General features: G+C 37.2%; 1 protein-coding gene across 1 annotated transcript in view; it reads left to right on the top strand.

The window, feature by feature from the left end:
- Window positions 1-11956: 11956 nt before the first annotated feature.
- LOC143886669 (uncharacterized) overlaps window positions 11957-15717 on the top strand; it is a 96407-nt gene continuing 92646 nt past the window's right edge. Inside the window, exons 1-2 of the mRNA XM_077390730.1 lie at window positions 11957-12111; window positions 13998-14074. Of these exons, the coding sequence (XP_077246845.1) occupies window positions 12067-12111; window positions 13998-14074 (122 nt within the window). The 5' untranslated portion in view covers window positions 11957-12066. The remainder of the gene's footprint in view (window positions 12112-13997; window positions 14075-15717) is intronic.

The following is a 15717-nucleotide window of genomic DNA, read 5'->3' as shown; positions in this document are numbered from 1 at the left end:
CTTGCAAACCAGTCACCATCACTCTAGATTGGTTATTTCCAAATCTCCCCTCTTCATATGTCATAGTCAGTAGAAAGCCCTTTCATTTGGTCATTTTCCCAAGGAAAAATAGTAATAGTAAGTTAGTAACCATTCAATCTTGATCAAATCGATTTTAATTGTCTGCATAAATGATGACGATCTTTCAAGAGCGGACCGTACTTGAAGAAGTCACATTTACGGTAAGATTGAGACAAGACACAATTTGAGGAGGGCCCACAAGCCAACTGCTTTCTCTTCATTAAATTTAAGGAAATCATATATTTGTCACCCTCTCTTTCCTAAGGCCCACCCCCTTCTAGCGGCAACAGGTAAGTCATAGTTTTTCAACCTATCAAAAAAATAAACATGGTTTTAATCCCCCCTTGACGAGCGTTCGAATCCCTCCTTACTTACCCGATGCGCGTGGTTTCCGGGTGATTGCGCGCATCCGTAGGGAAATAGTCCTACCCCCGAAGTGGGTGGGGACACCCTTCGTTACCAGAAAAAAAAAATATGGTTTTAAATTTCTGTCAAGATTGAAATCGAAACGTTCCGAAACCGACATTGCCAAAAATTGGGTGTAATTCAGGCTAATTTTTTATTTAAAATATTAATGTTTTATTTCTTTACAGAATTTCAGCCGAAATTTCAGTTTCGGTGAGGGCCAAAATTATACCCGAAACCAAAATTTAAAACCTTGGTCATAAATACAGTAAAGGTGGAGTGGCCCGGGAAAGAAAGGGGGTGAATATATCACTTTCCTTCTATACTTAAATGAGGTGGTTGGATATTGGGAGGTGACAGATACATTAGCTCTTCTGAATTTGGACTTCGTAGTGAAATCTACCAGTAAACACTGTGCAAAAGGGTAGTACAATAAAATAGAGCCGGCAAAAGTGACCCGGGCTCGCGGGTCCACCCGGCATGTCCATAATTTACTGGTCCGGGTTACTAAATCATGACCCGTTGAAAATTTGACCCGGCCCTAACCAACCGTAAAAACTGGGTTGGGTCAAGTGGACCCGCGGGTGCCCATAAAAACCTCAATGTTCGAGATTTTACATGGTGTAAGCCCTTATAGTACCATAATTTTCAGAGAGTACTGTATTGACCACATCATAGGATGATCTAAACCGTCCATGTCATGGAACACACCGTAAATAAGTCACCCACCAAAAATCATTTCCATAGGATGATCCTGGCCCTCCAATCTATAGAGGTCTATATAAATAATAATATACAATTCCTCCATAGATCATAGGGCTAGGATCATCATATGGAAATGATTTTTTTGACACAACCTATTTACATTATGGTGCATCACATGGATGGCTTGGATCATCCTATTATAGTGTGGGAATAAAAACAGCAAAAAAAAAAAAAAAGGGTGACCCGCGAGTCCATCGGGCCCGTACAGGTGGGGTCCAGGTTCACCAAATTGTGACTCGTAAATTCTGGGTCATTTTTTACCCGGCCCCGTACGACCGGACCCGTACGGGATGAGTGAAACCCAGCCCGGCCCACCCGTTTGCCAGGTCTACAAGAAAATAATAATATTCTCAGGCCCTCTTTGGATTGCAGGAATTTTTTGGGAAAGTTAGGGAAGGAACTTTTTTTCCAGAATTTTTTGTTTTTCCATTGTTTGACTAGGCATAAAAAAAGATAACATGAACCAGCAGGTCTAAATTTTTATCCCTGTTTGGATTATAGGAATTTTATGGAAAAGTTTGGAAAATAAAATTTTCTAGATTTTTTTGCTTTTCAATTGCTTGATTACACTTGAAAGAAAAACTTGAACCACCCCAGTTAAAGTTTAATTTATTGGGACCTTCAATTTCTAATGATATTCATCTAAGTAAGCTATAACCATATCATTTCCCTCTAAATTTTGAGATAAAAAATTCCTGAGGAAAAAATCACTGCAAGAAATTTTTTCCCACAATCCAAACAAGGACCTTCAATTTCTGATGACATCCTTTTAATAAGACATATAAACACCATTCCTCCTAAATCTTGGGAAGGAAAATAATTTCCTAGAAAACATTTCCGCAATCCAAACAGGGCCTTGAGGAAAAAAAAAAGATTTAAAATAGAAATAATTTCTACCCAAACAGAGGGATGGGAATTTCCAAGAGATGCAAGTGATTGGGCCCCCCCAATTGACATATGCATAATCTAACCATTGGTTTAGTGTATGTGTATCCTTCCATGGAGAATTGGAGATGCGGTAGTCCATAGACAAGTTCGATCCTAACCGTTCAAATGGATGGTTGGAGAAATAGATCAATCAATCTAGATTTTAATATGAAAAGTCTTCCAATCTTTTAAGACTATGACATCTCTTTCTGTAGGGCCCCAAGAAAAAATACCAGATCAAAGTAACATCACATTGTAGGTCCCACTCTTAGGGATTTGCTAGGATCATCGCAAAAGGCATTTCGCGGATGAGCTGTTGCATGTGAGAGCCGCCACAGGGGCTCAGATTTTGTCTTATTAATTCAAGTCATTGAGGTGGCTGCTCTCACATAAAACAGCCCATACGTGAAATGCCTTCCGCAATGGTCCCTAGCAAATACCTGTTTCCGAAGATAGATGACGCATTAGTGAAGTGGGAAAAGATGAAATAAGGAAATATAGGTATGCTAAACTCAAGGGCACCCTTGCAAAAATGGGCTGAAAAGGCTCTCCCATTGGGAGCATGTCACCATTGGGCATTTATAAATTATAATGGCTTAAAGTCAAAAGAGTATTAAATGAAGTGGGAAAATGATATTTTCAGAAAAATCATTAAATACTCGTTGAATGTTTTTTTTTTTGCCCATTAATGAAGTGGGAAGACATGAAAGAAGCACTAATAATATGACGAGATTCTCACCTCCTAGGGGCCGGCAATTTCACCCGGAAAAGCGGGGATCTGCCCCGCCCCACTCGGGGAGGGGATTTTCCGATTTGAGTGGGGAAGGGGAAGGGGAAGGGGATTTAAAAAATTCCCTGGTGCGGGGAAGGGGAAGAGAAGGGGATGGAGTTCGCCCCGCCCCGCCCCGCCCCGCATTAATGCCATTTTTTTCTTGTATTTTTTTAAGTGTTATTTTTTTTTTGGGAAAACTACTAGAAACCTCTTGGATCAAAACATATCTACAAGATTTCCCCAAAATTTTCATAATTTCTATTAGTACAGTTTTGTCCCTGAAATAGCTTTTTATGTTTTCTTTTACCCATAATCCATTGAGCATTGTCCCTCATTATATTAGTATATTACCCTTAGAAATCCCTAAAATCTCTCCATCGAACCATCACTGTAAGGCAATATTAAATTCTTTGAAAATCTCCCTCCCCCAAATAAAGGCAACATCTCTCTGATGAGTGATGAGATTTTATATGGTGTGCGCTCGTATAGTCCATTATTTTTCAAAAAGTAATGTATGGGCTACACCATAGGATGATCCAAATCATCCATTTGATAGGCTACAATTTAAAGTACTTTACAGGCCACACCATAGATCATCCAAACCGTCCATTTGATGGGCCACAACGTAAATAGATTGCGGCCCAAAAATCATTTCCATAGGATGATTGCAACCCTCCGATCTATAGAAGGTACCATAATATGCAATTCCTCTATAGATCAGAGGGTTGGGATTATCCTATGGAAATGATTTTTGGGCCACAACCTATTTACGTTGTGGCCCATCAAATGGATAGTTTGGATTATCCTACAATGTGCACATCAAGTGGAAGGTTTGGATCATCCTATGCCTATGGTAGTATGGTGTGCCCATCAAATGGACGGTTTTGATCTTCCTATGGTGTGGCACGTACAGTACTTTTTGGCAAGTGGGATCGGGAATTAGGGATCTGCTAGGGACTATTGATCAATTAAATGAATCTGAGAGCAACCATCTTTGTCCCCATGTTAATAAAATTAATAAGACAAAATCTTAGCCTATATAGGTTGTGTGGCTACTCTCACATGCAACAGCCAAGCCGCAACATGCCTGAAGTGATTGTCCCTAGCAAATCTTTAGTTTTAAACCTAACATTTAACAAAGTAAAGTGATTGTCCTCCAAGGATGCGAGGCGGGGAAGGGGATGGGATGGGGATTAGATATTCCCCATAGAGAGGGGAAGGGGATTCCCCACCATCCCCGCAGTGGGGAGGGGGAAAATTCCCCGCAGAGGAGAAGGAGTAGGGGACCCCAACATCCGGCCCCGACCCGCCCCGTTGCTGGCCCTACACCTCACCATTTCCATTAGACGTCTAGAACGCAATTAATTAATTGGGAAATGATATTTTCAGCATTCCAGCATTTCAAAATTAGCTGCATTTAACATCTTTCTTAGTTGTTGTTTCTCATTTTTTACAGAAAGAAAAGCAAAAGTGGTGGAAATATCATTTCCCTCATTAGTCTTAGAAGCCAATATCAGCAGAGTACAAGTGGGTCGCACATGTTGGATGATCCTAACCATTCATCAGTGATGCACTTGTTATGGATGGGCCAAAGCCTGAAAATCTCTTTGGTCGAACTATCTCAACTCTGGGTTTATAGAATTTACCATGAATGTTGACCGATGCCTTTCTTGTTGTACGTGTCATTCAAATGTCACAAATAGGAAGGCTGGGATTGATCCAAGCCGTCCATTCGTTGAGCCACAGCTTAAATAGGTTGTTTCCGTAATTCATCTCCATAGGATGATCCTAATCGTCCAATCTGCAGATAATGAATGGATCGGATCATCATATGAAGTGGGCCCCACTGCACTTTTTGAAAATATTGAACTTTACTGCCAAACTCCATATAAAATCTGGAATTGTGAGGATTGGCATGATTTTTAGACAATAGGAGATCCCTATCAAATGGACGGTTCAGATCAATTGAAGATGGGACCCACTATGCTAAAGTAGATGATGTAGTCGTGCCAGAGTGAAGCATTCCTCTTTCATGATTACTATAAGACAATTAAATTGACAGTTGCAGCCCCATTTATATATTGGTAGTGGTACACTGGTAGCTCTTTAGATGGCTAGTTGTTACATCGCATAGGTAATAAGTGGCGCAACAAAACATATACACCATACATGTGGACCTATCATCAACCATTCACATGGCTCAACCCATATTCTCAGTATACACATGACTACATGTTCAGTGATCAGACTAATCTGAAGGCTACTCATTGGATCGATGGCCTAAAATTGAACATACTGAATACATTGGAAGTGGATGATTGCTAACCATCGATCGTATGGTCAGAATCATGTAATAGCTAAAAAAAATTGGTGGGCCCATCTAGTGGGTGAACCTAATTCCTAATCATGGATTGCCAGGGTGGAAAATGGGCAGAATAAATCATTGTAGACTTTATCTAGGGTACCACATTTAAGGGCCCTTACATGGGCTCAAGCCTAAGATTGCAGCGATTGATATTTTGGAAATTAATACCATACACAGTGAGAAAACTCGAGTGGACCTACCAACATAATGGTTAGCTATTAAATACCTTATATTGTAAATCTAGTCTATCTAGAAACATTAAATGTCCAATGGCTTATTTAAAACATTACAAATGTAAAGTTTACCTATTAAATTAATTATAATGTAAATTTCTTTATAGTCATTACATGTCTTATAAGCGTAAATCTATACTACTAGATTAATAATAGGGATTTGCAAGGGACTTTTGCTGAAAGGCATTTCGCGGCTGGCTGTTGCATGAGAGAGCGCAGCCACAAAGGCTCACTTTTCGGCCGATTTTGTTGTATTAATTTAATTCATCTGAGGTGGCTGGTCTCTCATGCTGTTAGCCAGCGGTGAAATGCCTTTCTGCAGAAGTCCATAGCAAAATACCCAAATAATAATGGGAAAACATGATTTATTTAGAACCTTATAAATGCAAACTTTCATAAGCTATTAATTAGCTTATAATTTAATCTCTCTCTCTCTCTCTCTATATATATATATATATATAGGGGAGTGATAAATCGGCTCCCCATGTGTCTTTCTCTCTCCTCTGGGTTAGAGAGAGAAAGAGGAGAGAGAAAGACACATAGGGAGTCGATTTATCATTTTGGGGGGTCGATTTATCACTGCCCATAAAATTACCTTAATAAAAACTTAGAACACATTCAATTGAAATCGAAATATGTTAATGAAAGTTTAAAAACATGATTACTAGTGCGCAGCTGTGTGGCATGAAACCATGACCCCACGTGTTGTATGGAACGCAAGGTCGAAGCATTGGGTCAGATAAAAATATTTGTCATTTAATCAGATTTTTTTAGGCTAATGATATTTTCACTATCTTTTGATGATTGCACTAACTCACCTTATATTTTATTATTTGACTAGCCGTCAAAGGTTATTACAATTACCAAAAGCTTTCATAAGCCAATTAAAAATTAAAAGACATTGTGAGGTAGCACAATTATGAAGCATGCTCACTCTCTTGAGAGTATGAAAACCTATTGTTTCTCGTGGTCTACTAATTTAATCGTTTTCATATGAATCGGTGTCCCAAGATTTACGAAGATTTTGAAATTGATAGTTAAAACCATTGATTGGACCATTAGATTCATTAAATCAATGGCTATTTTGAGCCCTTTTCACATTGTAGTGGGCCCATACCTGGTGGATGGTTCCAATCATGATACACATCATACTCTCTCTCTCTCTCTCTCTCTCTCTCTCTCAATTATTCTCTACACGCGTGAAGGAGATGTGGACGATATGGAAAGTGCACCCATTCAAAAACAAAGTTCAATTTTACAAACCATATCGTTCACACATTTTAGCTTTAGCTCATTTTGGTTGCCGGGTTTTTTTTGTTCCCGGGAGTTATGTGGGAGAAAAAAATACCCTGGGAGATATGGTGGGAGAAAAAAAAACCTTTGTTTGGTTGCTTCAACTGTTGGGTAGAAAAAAATTCTTCTCAAACTTTTTTTTGGTTCCTGAGTTTATTTTTGTTCCTGGGGTTATCTTGGGATGGGATGAAAAGGCAATCATTACAAAAGCGGGATTAAAAAATTTACCCCACAAGTAATCATTACAAGAGTGGGATTAAAATAAACCTAGTGCTAAAAGGCAACCAAACATGGGATGGGACCAAAATTTAACTTACTCTCCCACAAAACTCCCAGGCACAAAAAAAACCCGGCAACCAAACAGAGAAAAGACCATATGATATTGACCCTTCATCCGAAAACGACTAGAAGTGTCAAGACTGAAGGTGAGGCCCACCAAGCAGATCTTCTAGTTTGAGAACCCGTTATGACTTATGAGTGTAGACTCCAAAACTGACTATTGGACTCAAAATTAAATGTTAATTTTAAGTCCACTAAACCACATATTTCGATGATCTAAACCATTCGTTTATGCAGATATGTTGTGCCCCAAAAATCTTCTTAGAAGGTTAGAAGCATCCTGTGGAGAAGTTTGTTCGGATATGGCCTATGTGCGTCGGGACCTCCAGATAAATGGTTTAGAACATTCAAATATGTGGGTCCAACTTTACTTTTTTTGTGGGCCTATATTTATAAAGTAATTCTAGCAAGACCGAGATTAAGACTAATACCAAACAAATGGGTTCTCACCACAACATCACAGGTGATGTAAGCCAAACCTTCCGTCTCGTTTGAATTGCGAGAAAAACATTTATTGATGAATTTTTTTCCTCATGAAATATTTATGAATCACATTTAGAGGGAAATGACATGGTTTCTCATTTTAGAGGAGTATTATTCTAAATTGAGGTCTCTCTCGATAAAAAAAAAAAGAAGAAGAAGAAGAAGAAGAAGAAGAAGAAGAAGAAGAAGAAGAAGAAGAATTGGAGTGCTTTTTAAGTAGCATTTTCAGATAAAATTAAATGATGAAAAACCGGAATTTTTGGAAAAGTTTTTCTTTTCCACACTTTTCCAAAAAAAATCCTGAGTAGAATTTTTTTTGCACAGATGCCACGTTCTCATTGTTGGGCTCCGCTCTCCCATAGGTTTTATTATCTGCCATGATAATATGATATCATTTTCCTATATTTATACTAGAATATACGCCCATGTATCATTTAAAATATCTTAATTAAGAGCTCTTAAATAAAATAATCAGATAAAGATAAGCAATGGCCCACATCTAGGGGCCAAAATTCCTTTGTCAACCAGATAAATGGTGGGCCCAGCTCCCACTTATTATAGTATACCCTGAAAATTCTCTAATTTGTAAGAAAATAACTAAGAATAACATGTCCATACTTATCATTGATTAATTTAATTCTGTGTATCCGTTACATGTAATCAATTTACGTCTTGCTGGGTACTTAAGATGTGAAAAAGCTTACCTTTGCTTTGCCCTTTTAGTTGTTGGCTGTTAAAGTAGGTTTTATCTAGGGAAGTGATATATTCACCCCATTCTTTTCCCTCAGCCAGCCCCATCCAGAGTATTTACGAGTACGACTACTCTTTACACTGCAAAGAGGGTGGCCCGAGAAAGAAAAAGAGGTGAACATATCATTTCTCTTTATCAAAAAGAAGGAGTTGGCAGGGCCCACTCACATGATGCCAGAATGATTCATACCATTTATCTACTTGAATGTTTCTAGCCATGCCATAAAATATCTCGGACTTTTTGACCGTTGCTTGTCCATCTCTAACCACCGATCCGACATTTGGGATCATCCGATGAACTTGATCAACTGGCTGGGCCGTATCAATCTATGTCACAAATATTGCAGAGATTTTTAAAATATAGCGATTTTATCATGATATTTTGATAAAACGAATGGATCACGAGATAATTCGGATAATTTAAAAAATATAGCAGTATTTTCACTTACCATGATAATATCACGTTCTTTTGTATTTTTTTCTTAATTTATATATTTTTAGGGCTTATTGTTCTTGCGCTCGAGCGCAGATAAACTTATATGTGCTCGAGTGCAAAAAAGAAAAGAAAAGGGGGAGCCACACTTTTGAGGTGATCCAAAACATTCATTTGGAAGGTCCTTATCTAGATAGGGCATCCATAAAAAAAACTAGATCCACATGATCATCCTAACCCATCTAAAAGTGGAGGAAAAAATGAGCAGATTTGCGGACAAACATTGTTTGTTCATTTTCCCTCCACTTTTGGATGCGTTAGGATAATCCTATGAATCTGATTTTTTGCACACACTTCCTATCTATGGAAGGACCTTCCAAATGAATGCTTTGGATCACCCCTAAAATGTGGGTCCACATGATTTTTTTGCACTTGAGCATAGACAAGCTATTTGTGCTCGAGCAGAGGAGCACTTTTCTGATATATTTATTTATTTTTTAATAAAATATTTTTATTTTGTTCCCGACATAAATCCAAAAAAATAAAAATAAATCAATAATAAATCCCGAGATTTTCACTTGCCGAGAAATTCCCCAGAACGATATTTGTGACTTTAGGTATCAACAATGGGCCTACTAAATGAAGGGTCTAGATCACTTCAACATGATGGGGGTGGGCTTCCATAATGTGATTCCTCTTTAAAAAAATTGGAAGAGAATATATATTTTATTATTTTGTTAACATGGGAATTTCATGCGTGAGGCGTGGGAAGAGTAAAATGATTCTTCGGATGACGTGGTGGGAATGATGAAGGGAAGAGGGTTAAAGGCGCCGCGGGTGGGTTGTTAAATTGTTGTGATTTCTATCCTTTGAAAATTATTAAAAAACACAAGTCGAAAGTTGTGGGTCCCACCAATCCTCTCATCATTATTTCCACCAAGGCACCAAGCTCCCAACGCTCACTTGTAAAGTACTAATTACGGACATCTGCCAAAAATAATAACAAATAGGTGGGTGGACGGAACCAAAACGAGCCTAGGCGGAAATAAGTCTCCATGTATTTCTTTTTTTGAAGTGCGAAATTACTATAATACCCATAACAAAAATCAAAATTACAGCTACGTCGTGGGTAAATTACCAGAGTTTAAATTATTAACCTGTCGATCAGAAATTGTATATGGGCTTAGTAAAAGCAAGAAGAAAATTTTGTCACTTAAATTTAAAATAATTCTGAAACTATTTTTAGGTTTTATTTCCTGAATTTGATGTATTAGACAAAAGGCCAGAAAGTCAAGTAAGAAAAAAGAGAGAAATAGCAAAAAGAGTTTTTGAATTTAGGTGATGGCATTTTCAAAAAAAAATTAAGAAATAAACTTTTTTATAGGAAAAAATATTCCATAGTCTAATAAAGTCATGATTTGCCTAGAAAATAAAGATAATTTTTTCCGTCTCAAAAAAATAAAGATAATTTTTTATGTGGGAAAAAATATCAAACATAAGAATTAGCGAAATGCTAAAAAAACTAAATTTTCATGGAAATTTTATTGTTAGAATGTTTAAGATCCAACCATTGGATTAGTTGTAGATCTCACCGTTGGATTATCTTGATGGTAGATTAAGCGAGCTGGTTAAATGAGGTAAACCTAGTTAGACTAGACAGATAGATTGAATTAGTAGTTAGGTTACCTCATTTATCACCTATTGCTAATTCAATCTATTTGCCTAATGGCCCTAATCTAGCTCGGTTACCTCATATAACCAACTTGCTTAATCTACCGCCGATATGATCCAACGGTGAGATCTACAACCAATCCAATAGTTGAATCTTACATATTCTAACATCTACCGAGATAAATTTTCTTGGTATCCAAATAGGCCAAATGACACACTCAATGAACAAATATACATTTGAATATTTAATATTGTTTGATTTCGCTTTCGGGTTGTAGAGATCATAAGCTGGCCGAGGGCCTACAATGTGAATAATGAGAATGAAATGACCGGGTAGAGCTCCTTAGTAATGGGCATGTCTCCCTCATAGTTACAAAAATGTGATATGACCAAAATAAAAATAAAAATGGGACACGAAAAATAGAGTTTAATATGGTCTTGGTTAAAAAATTGAGTAAAAAACGAACAAAGAAGTGAAAACATGAAAAGATATGTTTAATACGAGAATTTATATGATGGGGTCTCAGAAAACAGTTACGGCCCACTTTTTTTTGATGATCCAAACCGTTCATCTATTTGGGCACAACGTAGATAGGTTGTGCCGCAAAAATCATTTCCATAGGATGATCCTAACCCTCCGATCTGTAGAAGATTCCATAAATGGTTTTTGGAAATCTCCATATTCAGATCAGTTCAGATCGGAGGGTTAGGATCATCCAATGGAAATGATTTTTGGGGCACAACCTATTTACGTTGTGCCCAAACATATGAATGATTTGGATCATAAAAAAAAGTGGGCCGTACCTATTTTTTGGGACTTCACATGTTTTCACGGCCACCCATCATATAAATTCCCTGTTTAATACATTAAAAAATATGTTTTTTTTTTGTACAGTGGGGACCCACAAATGAATGGTTTGGATCATTGAAAAAGTAGTCCCCACCTGTTCTTTTACCCGCTCTAATTTCACATGCAGGCTCCGTAAAAATCTGTTTTATGTTCATTTTCACAGCATAAAACAAAACTCACGTCGATTTTTACGTCAAAAAAAAAAAAAAAACAGAGCCGTAGTGAAAGATTCTAAGCAAATTGGCTCCTTCGTCAATTCCTTAATCAGTTTGGTTAAAAGTTAAAACTCAATATCAAGGTGGCCCCCATAAAACACCAAGGGCATTTTCGTAATTATAACCATATTATAATATTGAAACATTAAAGAGGAGTGTTCCGTCATCCTCATGCCCTTCAGACTATATTTTATTTTAATAAGCCTTACCAACACCGATAGTTGAGTTGACCAAAGTACCCGAACTTAAAATGACTAAAAACTCCTCCCACCACTCTCCCTCTTCCGCAACTAGCCAAGGACTCTTCCGTCATTTAAAAAAACCAGCATATCTCGTGTCGATTCATCACTCATACGGAGAAAGCAGCCAAAAAAGTAGAGATTTCCTATAAAACGACCTTTTTGACTCTCTGTCTCTAGGAATTATTCTTCTTGAAGTGAGAGAGAGAGAAAAAAAATAGAACAAACAGGTGGAAGTGATAAAAGCTTATACCAAAAACAGAAAAATGTGGCTTCGTTGGGGTTTTTTCATGGCGATCTATTTCTTACAGGCAAAAATATCAATCTCTTCTCCATTCTCGATTCCTCTCTGATTCATTTCACTAATTCTATCTTTTTCCTTAGTTTGTGATTCATTGATAGAAGCTTGTTGTTCTTCATTTTTATTAATTAGGGTTTGGAAGATTAAAATCCGAAGTATCTGTTTTTTTTGTTTTTTTTAATTTTTATGATTGTAATGCTTTTTGTTGTTAGTGATTTATGATGTTGAATTGAGTGTATGTTTGTATTTGGAATGAATCAGTTAATATTTTTTTTTTGTTTGATCGATTTTGAGCGAGTAAGTAGTACATAGCATTTTTTTTTAGAGTGCTTTCAGTTCAGATATTTTGAGTTTTGAGTTCAGAAATGTGGAATTGCGAGAATTTGTAGTGAAGCTGAGGTCACAGATTGGCAAGAGAGTAAACGATTTTTTTTTTTTTTTTTAATTTTTAATTTTGAATCTTGTTCGAGAGATTTATAATTTGAAATTCCAAATTCTCTATGGATAAGCAGATTTTAGAATTTTGGATTTCCTCAAAATAGTGGATGGAAGACGAGAGAAGAAGGAGACCGTCCGCCGTTCTCCCTTCTTTCTGTTGGGTGAGAGAGTAGGAGGTCGCCCCTGTTTCCAGGTTTTAGAAATCTCAGGATGGGGGAGAGATTTCTAAAACCTGGATTTTTTTTACTTAAACCTTTCATCTGCAACCTACTTCTATTGTAAAATCTAGAATTTTGCACTGTTTTCAAACTAAAACCTGGATTCTGAAATCCACGTATCCAAACCGGGGGTTAAAGTTGGGGGTTTTGGAATCTTACCTTGCATATTGAGAATATCATTGTGATATTTTAATTTGGCAATTTAGAGAAGGCCGATGATATTTTCACTCCCCATGCATTATGCGCATGCTCCCCTTATAACGTGGTTTGACGTGAAAAGAGGGCCACTTTAACGCTTTTTGACGTCGAATCATGTTATAAGGGGAGCGTGCGCGTAATGCAGGGGAGTGCAAATATCATCTCCCTTTAGAGAACATTTGTCTTCTTTTTACTAGAATTTTACGTGCTTAGTTCCAAAGTTGTACATAAGTGCACAGATTGGACATTTTTCTTCTCTTTACTAGTCCAGCCCAAAAATCTTCTTTGGGCTGGACTAGATTTTCTTAGTTCCATGAATTGTTCCTTTTTTTTTTTGATTTGTCTAATGCCTTTGACCTGGTCATAACTCACACAATCATTTGTATTCTATCTGAAATTGTAATTAGCTTAGATATTGGTAACCTGTTAAGTGCTGCATACATGTACAAAACCAGTGACCTCGCATGCAGTTGTGAATTTTGGGTAACTCCATCTGGTTTCTGGTTAAGCTCACTTTTGAACAGGGATTATTTTGGATTTTTTAGACCCTTAAATATTTTCTGATAACTGTAGTAGCACTTGGGCAGTGTTTGGCAGTCAATGACATTTGCACTTTGTTTGGTCTCTTTATGCTCATCGCATGCTAACCAAGTGGAATAATGGAGTGCTAACAACTGAAAAGAAGTAAAAACAATTTAGCTTGGGATATACTGTCCCATTGGCCAAGTTATACTCGTTCCTATTGATCAGTTGCCAGCTTTATACCATTCATCTAATTTTCTGCAGAAGTGAGCTTAGCCAGAAACCAGATGGAGTTACCCAAAATTTTTTCATCATTCAAAAAAAAGAGAAAGATCTTCAATTTTTTTTGAACATTCCATATTTCATGATTTTTGTATCTATGCAATTGCAGTCAGACATAGAATTCGTATTTCTTCTGTGTATGATGTTTGTCAAACTTAAAGACATACTGGCACTTTTCCTGAGATGTTAGTTATATTCTTGACAATTCTATCCAATTTGCTATATTTTATATATGCAGGCCACAGTTTTTTTGTCTCTAGTGAATGCAAGGATGTCCAATTCACGGTTTCTTATGGTGTCCAATTCTACATCAATGTAAGGCCACTATTATCATAATTTTAGTTCCAGATTTGGATTCTATGTTTGTATACACATATGTTAGCACAATTTTGCAAGTCAGAGAATTTCTTCTGATTTGACCTTTCTTGAATCTAACCTATTTTTTTTTCTTTGAACTTTAAAAGAAAAATTACTGTTGAGGAAGCTACAGGTACTTCTAAGTTGATGAGGAGGTCATGAGTGCCCTTGAAACCAGAAAAAAAAAAGGCCGGCCAAGTGCCCTTGAAACAAAAGGAATAGAAAATTACAAAAAACAACTACATTGAAATTAAGCTCCCTCTTCCCTGGATATCCGTCCTTTTGATAGCATATCTACTTCTGCTTTGGCTTCCCTTCCAACATGATAGAAATCTATAGATCCGAAAAGATATTGAGCTTGGCTGGATTTGTCAGATCGTGGCCGTAGGATGAATCTGATCCTGTACCTTGCAAATCAGGCCGTAGGATGAATCTGATCCTGTACCTTGTGAATCAGTGTCAACACACAATTTTTGATGCTATGCAAAGACATATTATCATGGGAGATTATACTTGTCATCTCTCACTTAGGTTTTGCACATATTTTCTCTTCTTGATTTCTTTTTTCGTTTTTAGCATACAAAAGGCATTATTATAGTTTCAAAGACCCCCTCCGAGTCGACTCCCTTTTGCCTCGGCTGCGTTCTTTGACTCCCAATTTATAACTGTGTCAATCGAGTACTTAGCCGTGTCAACCGAGTACTCGACCGTGTCATGCCAAGTCAACTAGGATTTGCTTTGGCCACGTTTTGACCCACATTCACGTTTTGAAACACTAGGCATTATTATCTGTTTCTTAATTGGAATATTAATATTACTGTTATCTTGTGTTTACGCCTTGGTTGTCTTAGTGAAGAATCTTCACTCGGGGAGAACACTCACTGAGGTTCTTTGGCTTGGAAACCTATATTTTCTTTCTATCCACAAGTTCGAGAGCTACGTGCATCCACTTCATTGTCTGTTCCAGCGCCCGAGTGGCATCATCATTTAGGTCATGTCAATTCCAGTGTGATATAGTCTTTCGTCAAGTCAATCTATTCTAATTTATTTAACAAAGCTCCTAAATCCTTGGTTTGTTCTAGTTGTTAGCTTGGGAAGCCTAAAAAGTTTTCATTTGAATATTTTATATAAAATTTTATTTCCCTCATTTTCAAGAGTTAATTCATGGTGGTGTTTGAGGACTGGCCCCTGTTCCTCTTTGTCTGGGTCTTTCTATTATGTTATACTTTTGATGATTTCACTTATTTTACTTGGATCTATTTGTGTAAGCATTAGCCAGGTCGATTTGGTATTTTTGTACATTTACTACATTTTTCCAGTATCACTATGACACCCGTATCAAAATCCTGCACATTGATGGGCTTGATTTACTTCTCAAAATTTGTGTGATTATTGTCTTCAAAATGCTATCAAACTGCAGTTATTATGTCCGCATGTTCCTGCACAGAAGGTGTTGCAAAGCGCAAACAGTGTTACATTCTGTCTGTTGTTTCATAACAGAGCCTTATTGACCGGAGCCTTTTTTTGATTGGTGACCAAAGCTTTTCATACAAAATTTCGACTAACTGTCCTCCTCCTCCAACTTTTGTTTCTTCTCCCTT

The sequence above is a fragment of the Tasmannia lanceolata genome, unplaced genomic scaffold (genome assembly GCF_043159265.1).
Source record: "Tasmannia lanceolata isolate RefF3 unplaced genomic scaffold, GAP_Taslan_0.1 ptg000011l, whole genome shotgun sequence".
Lineage (NCBI taxonomy): Eukaryota > Viridiplantae > Streptophyta > Magnoliopsida > Canellales > Winteraceae > Tasmannia > Tasmannia lanceolata.
Note: the sequence above shows the minus strand (reverse complement) of the source record. Positions and strands in the feature narration are given on the sequence as shown.